The sequence below is a fragment of the Molothrus aeneus genome, chromosome 18, assembly GCF_037042795.1.
Source record: "Molothrus aeneus isolate 106 chromosome 18, BPBGC_Maene_1.0, whole genome shotgun sequence".
In the NCBI taxonomy this organism is placed as follows: domain Eukaryota; kingdom Metazoa; phylum Chordata; class Aves; order Passeriformes; family Icteridae; genus Molothrus; species Molothrus aeneus.
Genome location: NC_089663.1, coordinates 10,944,239 through 10,962,957, shown reverse-complemented (window position 1 = coordinate 10,962,957; position 18,719 = coordinate 10,944,239). Strand labels below are relative to the sequence as shown.

At 44.2% G+C, this 18,719-nt stretch overlaps 1 protein-coding gene across 3 annotated transcripts in view; it reads right to left on the bottom strand.

Annotated features, from left to right (window-relative positions):
- CLIP1 (CAP-Gly domain containing linker protein 1) overlaps positions 1 to 15,548 on the bottom strand; it is a 59,639-nt gene extending 44,091 nt beyond the window's left edge. For all 3 annotated transcript variants that reach the window (XR_010784698.1, XR_010784699.1, XM_066562148.1), the window contains exons 1-3: positions 15,461 to 15,548; positions 4,875 to 5,061; positions 3,839 to 4,407 (exon numbers count right to left, since the gene is read on the bottom strand). Coding sequence is in view for 1 of the 3 variants with exons in the window: in XM_066562148.1 (XP_066418245.1) it covers positions 3,839 to 4,407; positions 4,875 to 4,968 (663 nt within the window). In the remaining 2 variants the exon portion in view is untranslated. The remainder of the gene's footprint in view (positions 1 to 3,838; positions 4,408 to 4,874; positions 5,062 to 15,460) is intronic.
- Positions 15,549 to 18,719: the final 3,171 nt, after the last annotated feature.

Here is an 18,719-nt window from a genome sequence, read left to right as displayed (position 1 = left end):
CCTCTGGAACCTCAAGCAAGAGAACTTCTAAGACAAGAGGACAATGGGAATTTCTCCACAATTATTATATTTCCCTTATGGGCATTGATGTCCACCATGAGTTATTTTTCTGATGTTTACAACTCAATTTAATGGCCTGGAAATGTCTTCTTCAAATTGAGGGGAAAAGCCAGGCAAGGTTGTAGCTGATAGCTGTATTTTTCTGCAGGCACCCACAGCTGACATATCCAATACCTTGAAGCACTGTCTGTGTTGATGTCAGTGTCTTTTTAATATCCAAGGTCTTTTGGGAAAAGAGGTTTTTCTGCCCCCTGAAAAAGTGAGGATGCCTCTTTTTATCTCTGTCTCTCTAGCACTGTTCAGCACAGCCTCACAGGAGATGCTGTGAGCAAGCCTGGTCTGGAGAACACACAGGTGATCCCCTACAGCCCTGCTTGCTTTCTGCACTGGAATTTATTTTCCCTGGTATTTCTTTTCTCTGTTTTTTTTTTTTTTTTCCCTCTGGAAATTTTCTTTCTTTTACTTCTCTGGAATATCTTTTCTTTAACTCTGAATAAGTGTCCCAAGCAATCTGTATGTAACCACTATTCTTCCTAATGTGAATGAAGGAAAGATCTGTAGGGTACCTGTCTTCATAACCAAATAAATCAGGGTATATTCACTGGAAGCTTCCTTTATTACTAACCCTTTATATTTGGAAGATCTTAGCTCTCCTGTAGAACTTTGGGAGGACTCTCATATGGGACCACTTAGCATTTGGTAATTCTATCTTAAAATGTACAAAAGACTGGTGAAACCACCAGAGATCAAAACAATAAGAAGAAATCCCTAAGGCATCTTTTCTCTGCACACAAAACAATCCAGGCCACACACTGGAGCTTTAATCACCTCCTCAAGACCTCTTTGCTCCTAACAGCCTTTAACCAAAGCACCTCACCCCAGCACCACTGGGGCAGAAGTTGCTGGGACAGTGCAGAAGCAAACCCGAGGAGTGGCAGCTGCTTTTCCTGGAGAGGGGCAGCAGGAACATCTCTGCAGGAACAGCAGAATGCTCCAACAAAGCTGAGCTGCTGGGAAAGCCTGAAATTGAACCCAACATTTCAGGTTCCAACTTGTGCCCAATTTGCATCCGTGTAATGTAAAAAGTTGAGATGTGAATTAGTAACCACTGTCTGAGTGGCCTCTTGTTCCTTGCTAGTCCAGACTGGGTAGACAAAAAGAGCTGTTAAGATTTTGCCTTTTTTTGTTGAAATCCTCTAAAACCCAGCCAGTTACCACCAATAAAAAGAAACTTAAAGCAATTTAACTGATCCACTCAAGGTAACTCCCATGAAGGATATTTTAGAATCCAAGTTAGAGGGGAAAAAAAATGAACAGATTGAAATACTTCATTCCACACCCTGAGATCACACACTAAGATCAACGAAGTTGGGGCCTTCTGATGTCCATTCTGGAATGTAATCTTGGCTGATGAGCTGTGCCTTACCCATCCATGAATCTGCCCTTCAGGATGTCATTTTCCAATTAGCTGTTTTAATAGGGCTCCCAAATGAGCTTTTGTCTATCATAAATTCATTGTTTTGAACTGCAGTTCCACACTGCTGGAGGCTCCCTGTTCTCAAACTGTAATTCCCCACAGCTGCTCTCTCCATGTGTCCATAAGCACCAAAAAACCGTCACAGAATTCTCAGAGCAGTTGGTGCAAGCTGCCAGAACTGATGGATGGTGCAGCACTGAGCCCCTCCAGCCCTGCAATGGTGTGGTCAGGCTGGAACTCTGTGACACCACTTTGTCACTTAGAGGGGAAATTTCTGTGCTGATTTGGGACTGGAAACATCCACCCAGCCCTTCATCCTCTTGGGTAAGTGTTACTGAGGAGGGGCTGCTGTGAGCATAAATAAAATCCAAGGGATGTGGAGCAGGCCAGGTGAATTTGTCCCTCTGATGGAGCAGGAGTGGCTGAGCAGTGACACAAGTGACAGCCAGGTCTCTCCCAACAGCTGGTGTTGGTTGGAAGCTCTGAGGACAGCTCCCAGAATTACTCAGTGACATCTCAACTCTACAGTTCAGTGCTGAGTTCAGTGCCAGGGAAAAATATATTAACAGATGAATCAATTATTCAGCCAAGCTCAGAATTATTTGAACTAAGCTGGCCACTTCAGATATTTACATCTGAATTATTATTAGACATGACAGCAGAGCTGGGATCTACTACAAATAATTAGCATGGGATCCCAAAGGATTGAAAAAGAGTAAACAAGGATCCTGCCCCTTGAACATTCACATTCCTGAGTGTCTTATCCTGGTATAGAAATTATAGTTATGCATCACCAACATACTGTGCTAGGAATTACCCCAAAAAACCTCAAACTACAATTTGGTGATTCACAAGGAAGACTTCAGGCAAACAGAGGTAGTAGAGAGGATGAAATATTAAGTTTAACTTGTCCTACTTAACAATTTGGGACCTTACTATTATCAAAGTGTGGCACTTAGGATATGCTGCTTCTGCAATTTGCACTAATTGGACACAGGGAAGGCAGAGGGATGCCCTCACAGCACCAGAGCATTCTCCCACAAGGGCTGACAAAAGTCCTTGAGGAAAAGGCAAACAAGAGGTTAAAGCCCTGATGTTGTTTGGAGGACAAGAGGGCTCAGTCTCTGACAGAAATAGCCAGGGATAAACCACAAATCTTTGTTTCCATTGGCACTCCAAGAAAACACATCTCAGCCCAAATCCAGCTGTCAGCCAACCCCTGCCCTCACTTCACCTTTGTCTCCTTCTTCAACTTGGCCCTGTGTGTTTTAAGCTCTTCTTAAACAGAAAGAGGAGGCAAATTCTTCCTTCAAAGATACAATAAATTTAATTAAAATATCAATCCGCCTTCACTGCAGAATTATTTTCTAGTGGGGCAGTGCAGGACTAACAATAAAATTCAGGGGATTTTTTTTCTATATAATGCCCTTACAGTAACTCCAGGAATGTTTCTATGCCAGGATACTCACACCTGCCTAATGGAAAGTCTAAAATTGTATCATACATGAGAGAAGATTGTATCAAAATAAGAGAGAGAGAAATCTTTAGCTTAATAATTCACTGGAGTAAATCAAACCTAAAATCAGATTTCTGTTACAGTGATCATAGATCTGGTGAGCATACAAGGATCATTCCAATTATATATAAAGGCAATATAAACAGTCTTTAAATTAAGAATACAACATACACAACCAACCACCAGTTTTCAGATAATAATTTTTAAAAAATGTTAAAACTAACAGAGCAACTCCTTTTTAAAAAGGTGAGATGATACAGTGGCAGAAGCATTTAGGGCTCTGAATTCAGGAAGGGCAGCCAAGTAACGTGGCACATCCCCAAGAGCACCCAGAATTCCTGGCTGATCTGTGGCATTATGAGACTGCCTCTGTTCCTGCCTAGCACCACTCAGGAACAATCAATTCTTGAACTATTTGCTTTCTAAAGGCACAGCCCTGCACAGGGCACAAGACCTGCAGGGAGATCTCACAGGCTTGGTTTGAATTTAGCATAACTGGAGCTCTTGAAGATACAGAGAGATAAGCTACAAAAATGTTGATAAACACTATGTTGTGTTTTAAACAGTGGCAAAACATAATAGATTAAAACCTGCCAAAAGAACCATTTTATCTTGGTTCAGCCAAGATATTCCCACAGCATGCAAAGAGCTTGTTTACAGAAGACACTAGAAAAAGAAAGCTAGGGCATGAATTTACCTTATCTTGACCAAGGAAATGGCAGAAAAGTTTGGAATATTAGCAGAAGTTTTAATTCATCAATCAAAAGCAGCCAGGGAAATCTTACCAGCACTCGATCTCCAATTTTGAGCTCCCTTTCTCCTTTCTTTAGTGATCCAGCTTCTGAGAGGTTTGATATGGATTCACTGGCAGTTTTGGACAGATTGCTAATCTGAGAAGGAGTTGCATGTTCCTTAGCAGCAAGGGGGGTTTTCTGTGGGATTCCTGAAGGGGGAAGTGCAGCAGTGGATGAGGACACGGCGCTGGCAGCTGATGTGGACGTTGGGGACGTGGCTCTGGAGGCGTGAGCTGTCTGGGTGCCGTTGGCTTCGTCCTCTGTCAGCACTTTCCTGCTGAGTTTGGAGGGCCTGGTGAAAATTCCCCTGAGGGGCTCACACTGGAAATAGCGAACCCCGGCCACGGAGCCGTCGTTCTTCCCGATGGGCTCGTCCAGGACGATCCCTGCCCACTGCCCCGGGGCAAACTGCGTCTCCCCCAGGAACTGGATGAAGCCGGGTTTGTTCCCATTGACCCAAACGCGCTCCCCGACCCTGAAATCATCCACAAACTCCTCGTGTGCATCTGCAGGGGCTGTGCTCGAGGTCTTCTCACTGGGAGCTGCTTTTTCTGCTGGAGCTGGAATCAAAGCACGATGAGAAACAACAGCAATCAAAGACACTGATATTCCAGAGAGCATCATTACTGAGTTTCGATGAAACAATGGCCCTACTTAGGGGATCACAACTCTTAATCTTCCTGTGCAAATGCTGTAATCACTGGGAAAAAAAATTCAAAACCTAAGGACAGAGACACTGAATTTAATGAAGGTTTTTGTAACGTTGGTTTTGTAACAACAAAAATCACAGGTCTGACTTCAAAAACTCCCAAAGCATTTCTGTCATGACAAGGTTTGAGGAAAATTGATTTCCAATTAATAACCTTTAGAGTTTTTTAAGTTCTACATGTAATTTTTTAAAATCTGAAATACAAGCAAAAATACATTGGTGTCAAGAGTAAAAATAGTGTATACTAGAGCATTCAAGGTACTTTTTGTCAGAAGATGAATGAGGGAATTGAGATTAAGATATTTAACTGTTCCTTACCAGCAGCAACAGGTGCAGGTGTTTTGAGCAAGGTACTCCCGTGCTTGAGGGTCTTTGAAGGAGCCTTCAGTCCACTTGGTTTTAACATACTCATCTTTTTGCAATTATCCTCCTCGTCTGTAGCAACTATCTTTTTCCAAACATGGAGAAAATATATTGTTCAGGCTTTTTCAACTCTGGAATAAACCTGTATATAAAAAGATCAGACATGAGCAAAGATCAGTGTTAACTCCTGCAGAAGGGATTTCTATATATACACAATCTGTGTATGAAATGCATTATAAAAAATGCTTTCCAGTAGCAACCAGCAGCATTTGAAGGCCATTTCCTGTTAAAACCTAAATCATCAAAAGAACTCACTTTGTTGAATGCTGCTGTATTTATCTTGAGATTTAAACTAAAAGGCTTTTTTAAGAAAGAAAAACAAAGCCCTTAACAGCATAGCTAACATTACACATAGATTTAACTGCTGCACACACACAACTGCTTTCAGTCATATTCTTCCAGCGTTGCAACACCCCAGCAAAACCAACTTGAGACTAGAGAAATAACAGCAACAGAAATCAAGAGAGGCAGGAGTTTCAGGATAAAAGGAGTAAAGTTTCTAAGAGGCTGGAACTGAAAAGCTTAAATTGTTGAAGAGTTACACGATGACAACTGAAAAGCAAAGAGGCACCTGGGCTCTCAGTGACCTCCGATCACCAGATAGGCTGCTCGCAGTCCCCGGCGGTGCCCCAGCTTAGAGGAGGGACTCTTCCCAACGTTGCTAGGATAGAACTTGGAAGGCAGCTCCAAGCTTTTCAGGGAGCTGTGTTTTGCCACAGGAGGCATCTTCTTTCTGATTACAAGAGCTTCAGAAAGGCTTTTTCATCTCTAATGAAAATTCTGTATATTTTTTTTACCTCGAATGCGAATTCAAAGCCGAACTTCAAGGTGACTGCTCTCCCTTTCTTCAAAGGAATAAACTATTCTGTGTGAACACAGCTTGGCTTTGTGCTGACTTTTACACGAGGCACTGCCAGAACAGCTACACCACTTCAGCAGCAGCAGCAGCAGCAGCAGCACACAGCTCCACAAAAAGCTGAGGGGAGAGGGAAAGGGGCAGGCAGCGAGTTTGCTGCAGCGTTTGCTCAGAACTCGTCGAACCAGAAGCGCAGAGCAGGTCCCAGTGCTGCCCCTCACCCAGCACTCTGGCACCTGCCAGGACTCAAACGTGGGCAGTGCAGCCTCCCAGTGCCCAGGGCTGCACACTGGAGCTCAGCAGCCAGGTAAAGGTAAAGGTAAAGCAAACCTGCCAGGACACACAGCTCTGCTGCAGCAAGGAGAAGAAACCAATCCTGAATTTGTGTAGCAGGCTAAGATTTATCCCTCCTGTATTATGAATTATTAATCAGTGTTCCTAAAAATCAATTCACTGCTTTGTGAACCTGAACACCAAAGTGAAACATTCTTTATGTTATTTCAAGACCTGCCATGCCAAATTCAAGGCATTTTCTAAGTCTGCAACAATGTTACATTTTAAAAAGCATGAATAACTACCTTGGATGTAATTGTGTTTGCTTACAATTTAAGTTCTGCTCCATCAAAATGATGAAGTGCTGGGAAGATTTCTGAACCTTTTTTTTCCATAGTGTTGCAGAAGTTTGTCACTCACCTGCCTGCAGAGTTATGACTGCATCATGCACATTTCCTTACCCTTCCTTTCAGAAATCCCCTAAAACTGCACTTTGACCTGACACACCAAGGGTCTGAAAAGTCTTTCTTTCTCCCATACAAATGTGCTCCCTTCCCCAGGCTACAGGCCCTATTCCCTCCTCTCCAACTCCAGAATCTCCATGCTCACCTCCCTTACCTTCCTCAACCCATCAAAATCCACGAAACACAAAAACTTTTCCAGATCAAGAAGGATTTGGTACAAACATAGAAACAGGGGAAGCATCATGGCCAGTCCTTTTTAGTTCAGTCAGTGCCAAAGACCAAACTGATGGAAATTTGGACCAAGGGGAATCCTCCTTGAGGAAGGTTTCTCCTGAAGCCTGGAAGCTGGACCTGGTCCCCAGCACTCTGCCATTTTTCCCATACATCCCCTTTTCTGTGGCCCCCCAGACCATTGCAGCCCCAGCACAGCTGCCCTGAGCAGGGCCAAGTACAGCAAGAGAAAGCACACACTGCATTACCACCCAAATTAGGCTTTGCCAGTTTCAGTTAATTATTTATTAATAGATGGTTACAAGCCCCTGCTCCACAGAAAGTTCGAATGTTCTGCCCCTGCATTTCTTGGCTTGGGGTCCTCATTCAGAGTTTAATCTTGCTCTCCACAGTCATGGGTTATGTATTTGCTGTGTCATTTGCTTTTCTCAACACACAGGCCTTCAATTAGGCCAGAAGTAACACAATCCCTCCTGTCCTGGTTTCAGAGTTACTGAAATTGTACCTGAATTCAGAAAAAACAAAAGCTAAGATGATAGGCAACACTTTTTCATAACTGACTGCCTCACTGCAATGGTTAAAATGCAGATTTTGGTCTTAGGGCCAGGGCCTTTGGAACAGCATTGCCTAATGGAGCTCATAAAACACATAAATTTGCATCAAGTGATTTTAAGCATTACATTCCAACATATCCTAACAGGCTCCAGATGTCAATGATCTCACTTCAGTGCTCATGAAAGACAGCAGCTCACTGCTTGTCTCAATTTGTTCTTTCCTCCCTTGAATCTGACTTGGCTCTCCTGAAAAAGGATCCTTATAAGCAATAGACAAAAATATTACTGTGTCCCCAAAATATCCTGTCAGGAACCTAAGGAAAGGTCCAGAAAGCCTCTGATAATATATTCCTCTGAAGTGTTCTACCAGTAACAAAACTGAGCATAAAAAGACATTTTAAGCACAGGCTTTGCACTTGTGCCATTATTGGAAATACATGACTACACACAATATGAATTTCAACTGATTAATGATATCATTATTTTTTATTTATCTTTTAAAGACCTCTAAGTATTGCATGGATCAAGGAACAAGTTGGTTTAAGTAAATAAATCCTACTAATGTGCTATGTGATAATAATCTTCACTTTCCTGAGAGAAAAACAAGCTCAGCACAAGAAGCACTGTTTGAAGTCTCTGCCTGAACTGCATTTCTCAAATACCTGTTTCATACTTGTTGTCCAGCTGCTGCTGCCAAGCTTGAGGGAGCTCATGAATCATTCCTCAAATATCTGGAGTTTAGAGAAAGTAACTTGGAATTCTGAACCTGGAGAGATTTCCCCTGCAGTCCATGAGTTACTCCAAGAGCTCTGACCCTACACAGTTACGAACACAACTCCTAAAATTACTGCAGCCTTAAAGCTAAAGCACATAAACATGTTCTCCATGATTCAGATCCAATTCCTACAGCTCCACAGGTTGTATTTGCAGGCTGCTGGGCTGTTATTACACTCCTGTAAAAATTGACTATTTATATTTACAAAAGCACTGAATAGTTTCAGTTGAATTGATAAGCTTTTGAAATTCATACCTGATTTAAAAATACAACCCCATTTTGGCTTTGAACAAAACCAATGCCTTCTCCTTGCACTGCTCTTGCTGCTTGCTACCTCTTGAAGAATATTTCTGTGTGTGCAAGAATGAGCCAGATCAGAGCCAAACTTGTGGGGGATTCTGAGGGGAGCAATTCCTGCACTGCAGGTGCACAAACTGACCAGAGTGGGACATGCACAGCAGCATCCTCACAGGAACAATTCTGGAGGGAGGGGGCACAAGAGGAGCTGAATCCTGCAACAAAAATCTTCCTAATCCTGACTCTCCCTCTGTTGCATTCTGGGTCCATTGGAGAAATTTCTTACTGGACACCCAAAAATCTGAATAACCACTCTGCAAGCAATGGATTACATTTACAGTGAAATATTGCAGAGCACACAATATCCACTGTAAAAGTCTCACTCAGCTTCAAAGCCAGTCCTGCCCAATTCCAAGTTGCTAAACCAGAAGGATGGATTTGGAAGCCCTCATGTATTCACTTTACAGAGCCTCTCTGGAGTGATGCAGCACTCCTGGCCACTCCCTACTTAAATACAACAATTTTGGAGCAATGAACTCACATCCAGGTCTCTCTGCATTGATCCACCAAAGCCAGACAGTGAAAAGGCAAATGAACTTCTCTGTGACCCTCATGCTCCTGCCCTACTGCAAATCCCATGTGTTTTGTCAGCTCTGATGCATTTATTGAATGGGCAGCAAGCTCAGACTGAGGCACACCAGAAAGCACCGGAGGCATTTGTTAACAAAGAGAGGCCCAAACACAAAATGTGGTGGGAGTGAGGTGAGGAAACAAACAGCCTCTGAGGGCCACTGTCACAGCAAACTGAGCATCTGAGCTGGGCCAAGCTTCTAACTGCACTGCTCAGGGACTACACGGGAATTAGAGGCATCCTCAGGTATCAGCCACATTGAAAGGAAGATGATTTAAGAAAGAATTTATATAGAAAACAGAAAACAAATAGAAGTAAGAATTTAAGATTTCAATACAAGAGCTGGCATTTGGAAGTCAATGTTTGATTACTCATTTAACACACAGCAATTAGAGAAAGGGAGCATTTAAAAACATGGCTTCAGTTTCATTTTGTCTTCCAGAAACCATTGATTTTTATGTCAATTACTCAAGTCATGTTATGATCTGAATATAGCTTTCAGATACAGCACTACTAGAAGAAAAGACATTATTTCATTCAATGTTTGTTATGCCAAGTGCCATGAAAACATATAAACATATTTATTTGGGTTACTATGCTCTGCTTAGTGCCAACATCAAAACATGACACTGGGACCTGCACATCAAACCAGTGTTTTGTACCTCACCCTTAAAGGAAGAAAAAAACTGCATTTATAACTCATCTGATCAGGTAGAAAATAACAAAAGAAGTTCAGACTTTTCAGATCTGTTGTTTGCAGGTACTGGAACAGGAAATAACAATTTTGTAAGGAAATAAACAAGAAGATCTCATAACTTCCACAGGGTCCTTATGTCATTCTGCTTTCCAGCCCAATCCAACAGAACCATCACAGGAATTCCAGAGTCAACCCTTCACAAGGCAAACACTTATTCTACAGAAACCTCAAAGCCACAGTTTCTTATATTCTGTTTTTTAACATAAATGTGAATTTTCCTAGAGACAGACTCTTGAAGAAGTGCATCTCTATTTAATTTAACCAGGCATAACTCTTACATTACAGAACAAAAGCAATTCTGGCTCTTCTGAGGTGCCCTCACAGCAGCAACCAGGGTAACTCCAGGAAATTACTGCTGCATGCAACTTTCAGTAGGGCTTTAGCCTAACCCAAACACAGTTTGCTTTTGCTGCCATACTAACACGAGCCCAAAGCCTGCAGGAATTTGGGAACTTTGCCCACTGGGATGACACAGCTCCTCTGACAGTGGCACTGATGTGATGAACCCAGCCTCAAAGGAAGAGTGGCAAAAACCAAGAGAAAGTGAAACAGAGCTATCCTATCAGTGGCAGAGGGCCTGAAAAACCTTCAACTCGTTTTTGCAGGGCGCTGGTTTGGATGAAGACTCCTCAGTGTGAGGCAGGCAGTGTGTATCAGTGAGAAGGAGCAGGCAGGGATGGTCCCTGAGCAGTCCCAGGGCTGTAACACAAACACTCAGCCTTGCCAGCACTCATCCCACCATGGAACCACTGCCCGGGGCTGAGGACATCCCAGAATAACCCAAAGAGCAAATCCCTGCTTCCTTCAGAGCTCAGAGATGCAGAGATGTATCTCTCTGCTACACTGAGAGGGACTGGGGAAGGATGTTTGGGAATCCCAGAGCCCCACAGCACTAGCCCTCATTAAGGAACCCACAGCTCAACCAGCAACTTCAGGTTTATTCCTTAACTGAAATCAACAGCAGAAGTTGTGTTTCTGTACTGGAACTGCTCTCTACGTGAGTTCACAGATCCCAGGGTATTCAAACCAAAGATTTTAGATCATCTTTCAACATCAGCCAGGCCTGCACACAAATCTATATTTCTCCTTTGATTTTGAGCTGCTGGGTGATTTCAACTAAATAAAAAGAAAAGGCAGGAGATCTCTAATAAAAATAAATCCTATTGCTACAAGTTTCACAGAAGCAGGTGAACCAGGAGGAGAGGGAGTTGTGTTTAAAGAGCTGAGTTTCTCCCAGTACCTTTAGAACAACTGATTTCTGAAGCAAATTGGCCATCAACACATCTGGCAGCAGCAGGTTAGCAGTTTACTGGGAGATAATATAAACCTTGAACTTAATACAGTTAGGAAGGAAACCATCATGAGACCCAAAGCCACTGAAAATTGGTTTCAGGGAATTTAGCTGAGCTGCTAAATAAGATACAAGGCTGTTTTCCCACCTTGGGAAGTGCAGGATATTTGCTGCAAATTGTATAAACAGGATTGTCCCAGCACATGCCAGGGACAGGGAAAAGTGGGGTGAGTTTTTCTAACTCAGGAACTGTTCTAAGAAGATGAATCAGATCAAAGATTGTAAGAGGCTTAGGAAACCATCAGTCAGATATTACAGCACTGCTATGAGGAAGGTAATTCATCAAAGCTTCTGCTTATGGATTTTAATTCTGCATCAAGGACATTTCAGTCACCCTTTTTTATCATTCTAGAACTTGCTATGCTCATTCAGATTCCCAAATGCCTCAGGATCCTCAGGGAAGAAGCACTGAAACACAGCCTGTGGAATATGAAGCACAAATGTAAAAAACTATTTTGGGCCATCAATTTGTGAGTAATTTTTTCTCAATCTATTTCTATTTCAAACACAGCCTGATCAGTCCTTTTAAAAAGATTCTGCCTATCTTTAATTAATCAGGAAGAGCTGATAATTGTTAATATGATGCAAACTCTAACACTTCAAGTTGCCACTGTGCACACAGATTATAAAAACATTTCTGCTCTGGTCTATTAAAAGATCAGAAAGCACATGATCCTCCCTTCTCAGCACATCATTCCCTACAGAAGGAGTCAAGGATTGAGGTGTGGAAAAAGTTTCCAACCAAGTAAATAATTGCCACCTCTTCTGATAATCCTGTTGTCATCACTTACTAATTTCCTTACATTTTTCCCAGGAAATTCTTGTCTTTCTCCAAATGCCTCCATTTCATTCAGAAAGAACAATTTGTTTGACTGTCCACACTGCCTTCTGTTTATGATAATGCACTTCAGCCATCCCAGTAAGTGCCATCAGGATAAAATGATGACTTTGGAATAGCAGAGCCTCAAGTTTAAGTTATTTGGGATCTACAATTTCAATTTTGAGAAAGAAAACATCATCTCCCTTCAGCCTCAAGCCCAAAGCATTTAAAGGCACAAAGGCTTCTCCCTCATACAATCACAACCCAAGCAGCTGAAACAAAGACGCTGCTTTTTATAGTAAGGATTTAATTTTGCCAGACTTGGGTGAAACTGTAACTGTTTCACACTGGGTGAAACCATCAAGTCAGCTCCTGTTTATAGCTCAGCCTTTGAAACGAGCACCATGAGCGCTGCATGGCTGGCAGAGAGCTCGGGAGAAGCACAAATTCAGAACTTGGATAAATGCTGCTGTGATGGAGGGGATGCTGCTGCCAAGCAGAGCAGCAGAATGAGAGTGTCAAATAAGCTGATTCTATACAAGACTGAGTTTCTCTCTCTGCCTTGCAATTTCCCCTCATAATAAGCTAAAAATACAGACAGTAAGATTATAAGGATCAGGAAAATGAATAGCTTTTAATGCTGGTTCTTCTGGAAACAGTGAAGACATATCTTACACATTAAAAGAATGTATGCTACTATTTTTATGAGTTTTTACAAATAATTAATGAGATGTTCCACGTGGAAAAACTTAGGTTGGTGTTAAAGCATAAACTTGTACAGCCTGTCCTTAGATGCATCTCCTGAATCCTTCACAGCCTTTTGGGGGCCAGGAGCCAGTACCAGATTTGTATTTCTAAGGGGCAGGCACAGAGTGCAGCTTCACTCTACAAAACCAAATGGATGTGGAGGGCAGACACCTGCACAAGCAGGAGGTGTTTCAATCATTCAGGGAGCTGCTGGTCCACACCAAGGCAATGGCTGCCCCAGCAGACACTGGCATGGGGCTGAGAGCAGCTGAGATTACAGCTAATGCAGTATAAAATTGCCTTTCATGAAATAACAAAACACCAGCCATCTGAGGCATTTCCAAACATGCTGCTCCAATAAGGATTCCAGTGAGTTACTCTTTATACATGCCAGCAGAGCCAGTAGTCCCTAAGGAATGCCAAAGGATTAAACAAGAGCTGCATTCATTCATGGTTGTCATGTTCAAACATTAGAAATCTTGCATTCAACATACACAGTTAACATTTGACCCGAGTGTTTTAGAAAGAGAAAGAAAAGCAGCTCTGAAAAATCATATTGGCAAGGCAGAGCTCTCTATTTCTTTTTAAGGAGGATCTATTTTGATATATTCTCAGTCCCTCCCAAGAAAAACTTTAACAGGGCTGAAAGATAAAGGGAGGAACACTAAATGAATTATGCAATCTGCCCAAGCTGAGTAAATAAAGGCTGTCCTGGCCATCCACGCTCAGAAGATGGCAAGCAGATACAAGCTGAAAGTCAGACAGGAAATCTTCAGGAGCTCTAGGAAGTTGTAGCAATCAGCAGAGAGAGCACTGCTCCTTCCTACAGTGCAATCCCACGAGGAAAGATGCAGCTATTCCCCACAGAATACATCTGGAACGAGCCCACAGGACAGCTGGGGTTCTGCCCTCCCTACAAAGCTGAGATCTTCTCTTTAAGGGAAACCATACAAATTATGTAAAACTCTTTTTTGCCAAATAGAATCTCCCTCTTGATCCCTAAAGATATGGACATTTAAGGTCACATTCCCAAGCTTTTCTGCTTCAGACAACTCAACCCTCTCCCTTCAGTACACAGAAAGCTTTAGTGCACAGTACAGCTAGAAAATCACCCAGCATGTATACAAGGACTGGGCAGGAAAAGAACCCTGAAATCTTGTCATTTTACAGCAAGAACTAACAATCCTCAGCAGTTAAAGGTGAACAGTTAAACCTTCCTTGGAATAAGAAATGCTGCTGTGGGTGGAGGGGAGGTGTTTACTTTTCCTTCACAGTATCTACTTTGCAATCTTCCTACTCTTGCAGCAGGTGCACATGGACACACTTCAGGAAAACCACTCTGCCACTGCTAGTTTCAAATTTACATTGCATTCAGAATGCATATTTCTGTTCTTTCAATAAAATACTTTGCAAAGCAGCCAGCATCAAGGCACTTCCTCTTTTGTACCTCTTTTTCTTTCTTCTTCCTACGTGTCAACCCAAGTATCACATGTTTTAAAATCCCTCTGCTCAAAGATCTCAAAGCAACCTGTGAACTTCTATAAAACCCTGCCCATTCAGCACAGTGGTTAAATGAAGGGGTGGAGAGGAACAAATCTTCATTTCACAGTCATATATTTAATCATCAACATATACAACCACAGAGTAAACTTTCCTCCACATGCTCTATTTTGGAAAATTTCTTTGGTGTTGGCTTTTGTTTATGTCTTGAAAAATTATTTAAAACACGGAATCAGCGCCAAGATGAAAGGAAAAACTAACTGCTGATTTTTTTATGCAGCAGGAGCCACATTACCCTGTGAGTAAGAGCACCAATTACCTTGTGCCCCATGACAGCTCTGGCACAGAAAAGGGAGCACTGCATCGCCCGAGGTCCAGCGCTATAGCGGGAACAGGAGGGGCCTGGAGCAGCGCCTGTGCCCGGGAATCCCGCAGCTCCCGCACTGCCCAGAACATGGCAGCGAACCCTCCCGAGCCACCTGAGGGGATGCCAGAGCAGCTCACCTGGAAACAGTAGGTTTTGTAACGCGAGGATGGGCAGCGGCCATAAAAAACACATCCAAAAAATGCCAAGGTAGATTACTAGTAAAATATCCGTATGTAAATGCTGGGAACTGCAGGTCAGCGCTTACCAAGGAATATAAGGAATACCCAGACCTCTTCCCTCAGAATCAGCCGCTCAAGCCACCACCAACCAAGCACAGCGCCGCAGCTTCCCAGGGCGAGACTCCAGCAGAGGCTGCGATCCAACCTTCGCGTCCCCGCTCCGCACAACCACGGCGGGGGCTGAGGGAGCCGAGGCCGTCCCGCTGCTGCTCCGCGCCGGCCCCGCGTCCGCAGCGCCCCGTCCCGCCGGGGCTCGGCCGGGCCCCCGCCGGAGCGGCCGCTGCGGGGCGGCGCGGGCAGCACGTGCGGCGGCCGCTAACAGCCCTCAGCGCCGGGGCCCGGCCCGCCGCCGCCCCTCACGGCCCCGCCGCCGCCCCTCACGGCCCCGCCGCCGCCCCTCACGGCCCCGCCGCCGCCCCTCACGGCCCCGCCGCCGCCCCTCACGGCCCCTCGGCACCGACCCCCGCGCCCTCAGACCCGCCCAGCGCGGCGCCCGGACGGGAAGCGCGGAGGCCCCGAGGCGGGAGGCGGCGGACGCGGCTCCCCCCGCCCTCAGACGCCGCCGTCGCCCCACGCGCTCCTCAGGGCGGCCCCCTCAGCCCCGGCTCCGCCGCCTCACCGGCCCCGCCGCCAGCGCCGCTCCCGCCGCCGCCTCCTCCGGCTGCTGCTCCCGCTCCTGTTCCTGCTCCCGCGGCCCCTCTGCAGCGGCGCCGCCCCGGCTCGCAGGAGGCGGAGCGGGGCGGGCACAACGTCTGCGCCCGCCGGGGCGGGGACTGCACCAGCGGTAGCGGCACCGGCGGTGCCCCCGAGCTCCCCGCGCCCCCTCCTCTCTCTTTGTCCGCCCCCCGCTTTGTTCGCCCCGCGGCAGCCGCAGCTCGGGGGAGGGAGGAGCGGCCGTGCCCCGGCTCGGGGTGACCCCGCCGCGCCCGGTGGTCCCGGAGCCGCCGCTGCGGCACAGCCCGGCTGGGTGGGAGGGGGAGAGGGTGGGCACAGACGGGGAGGTGTGAAGCACATCGCTCTAGTGGGTGAATAACTTCACTGTCTGCTGCTTCGCTCCATTTTCCTTTTGTCCTGATGCCCAGAAATTCATCATGCAGAAATTTATTATCCCAAAGTACTGAATATTTTTATTTTCATTGTGTTTGTGAAGCAACACATTGGAAGCTGGCGTTATCCCACCGCTAAAGTTTAAACAGCTGGAGCAGCAGCTCTAATGCCATCATCAACCATTTAATGCCGATTTTCAAGGCTGAATCAAACAGCTCTGCTCCACTTCTTCCCCTCTTGTAACGAGGCAGCGGAGCCCAGCCAGAGCTGGCCCATCACCACCAAATTCCTCACAAAGCAAACCTCGGTTTGCAGCCTCGTAGCTTGTTGGGTTTCTGCATGATGCCATTGGAACAAAAGGGTGATGAGAAAGCAGTTCCATTGCTGGGGACTGATTGCAATTTGTTTCGTTTTGGCTTTGTTCTTTGGCATTAATCCAGCACGGTAAAGCACAAAATGGTGTGATGCACTCCCCCAAATAATAGGTTTCAACTACATCAGCATTTAGCAATGTTTGTTAGAATTTCACTTCCTAAAGGTTACACACAATCTCTTGCCATGGCCATTATATGGTGAAACAAAATTTGAATCCATGTACAGCCACCCCTCTTTCTCCCTGCAAAATTTGATAAAAGTTTTGCTAAATAAGGACTTCAGGATTTAAACATTCGGTTCTATTCACAAGTGCAGAGCCAGCAAAGGATTGCTTTTTAAAAAAAAGATATGACCTGACAGCCCCTAGCTATGGAAATAATCCCACAAAAATTGCAGTAAGGGTAGAAACTGGGGAGTTGTACAACTTCACAGAACACTTGCCTAAAATATCTGCTGGCTTGAGAGCTACAGTGGTGAACCTCTGGGCTTTCTTTCTGTCGGTGCAGATTTGAGCTTTCTGTACTGATCTGATGCTAACGTGGAATGGGTTTTTCTCTAAGTGTATCTATCATTCTCCATCGTTAATTTGATGTTTTGTCTCTCAGTTAATTTGCCACCATGTAAGTCCATCTCAAATGCTTGCAGTTCAGTGCACAGCATTAAATTTGTATAAACGATATCAGACTGATGCATCTAGGACACAGCACAGCCACTACAAGACAGCTTAAAGATGAAAACTAGAAGCTGCAACTTTGTACTGTTATTGTAGAACTTATCATGTGGGAGCAGTAACAGTGGGGAAATAATGGATAAAATATGTTTAAATCTGTAAATATTTTGATTCACTCCCTTGTAAAACTATGGTAAAAATGTTCTGGACAAAGGCAGGAATTGAGACTGTCACACAGATCAAGAGAATGTGCCACTGTTTTTTCCAGTTATTTCCTACTGAACAGACAGCTTCAAGATCCTGTAGGAGAAAAAGAGAGTTTGTTATTCATTCTTTGACCAGAACCAACTTCATACCATGAAAATGTAGCTTTGGAGCAACTGCAACTTCAGTTCATCCCAGCTGGAAATGGCTGACAGCCCCTGGGTACCAGTCTGCACCTGCAGGGCACAGCCAATTTGTAGGAATCGTTGTAATAAAAGATCCTGGTACTACAAACCACACTCTGTACAGGATTAGCTGTGATTGAAAGCCAGAATATCTTTGATTCCAGTCCTGGTGGCTGTTTTGTGATCTGCATGATCAGATCAGTCAACAAATAATATACAGGCATTTTCATAATTCCATGAGAACAGGAATTGCTGGATGCTCTGGGGAAATTCAGGATGCCAACATAACTACTGGCATCCTGGCCACAAGTACAAGGCTCACTTTGAAATTAGGATTCTCAATAATGTGGGAACACCAGTTGCAGTTGTTTCTGCCCTTTTTCAGATTTGTGAAGGCTCCAAGGTTGTTGAAGCTTTCTAAAGAGCTAAAATGTTGTCCTTTGAATGTAAGGATCTCTTGACAGAAGAAATCCATTTTTTTATTTAATGGGATGTATTCACCCAAGTACAATAATTCTGAGAAAAGATTTTTTTTTTCCATCTGAATGATCTCTTCAATATGCACATCTGGCAATTCCTATACAGAACTGATGGTCACATCTGCTACAGAAAAGGCAGCTAATTGCTTTTTTTTTTTAATCTCAGAAGTGCTGCTTCAAAAATCCCAGCACTTGCACTACTATTTTCTGTAGTTTCTTTTCTGTCAAGGCTGCTTTTCACTGCTAATGTACTTACTGCTTCCCTTCCCCAGGTCAGCCAGACTACCCAATAAAAGCAGCAATAAAAGAAAAAGCTCTCCAAACCCATGTTTCTTTGGTGGGCTACTCAAGACAAGCCTTCATCCAATTTTACATTATTTGTTCTACCCTAGCATGGGTAAAACAGTGGAGAGCGGTATTTGAACAAATTAAAAAAGAATCCTTTCTGCATTCTGGTTTAAACAAGATACTTAAATTAACAGTAATGTTCCTCTTGCTGAGTGTTTCATTTCCCTGATAACTGAGGAACCAGTCTATTAATAAAGATGCAAATGATTCCAGCACTTATGTAAATAGCAATAAAAGCTGAATTCTCACCTACGGCAAAGCAAAGCAGAAGGATTTTGTTCCTATTGAGTGCTGCATTCTAAAGAAGGGGTAAATAAATTTTCATTCAGTCATGGGTCACAACTAAATACATGTTGCAAAAAATCTTACATAACATCTCTGCTGCTGTAGTTGTCTGAAGTCTAGGAAGTGTCCAATTGTCACACAGTAATTACCAGGCTATTAAACCCATCCTGTTTTCTAAAAGCTGCTCCAGGAATCACGACCAATTCCTCCCTCTGACTCATCCCCTCCCACCCCCCAAAAAGGAGCAGTGACTCTGCACTGTGCTCAGGAGCAGCAGCAGCAATC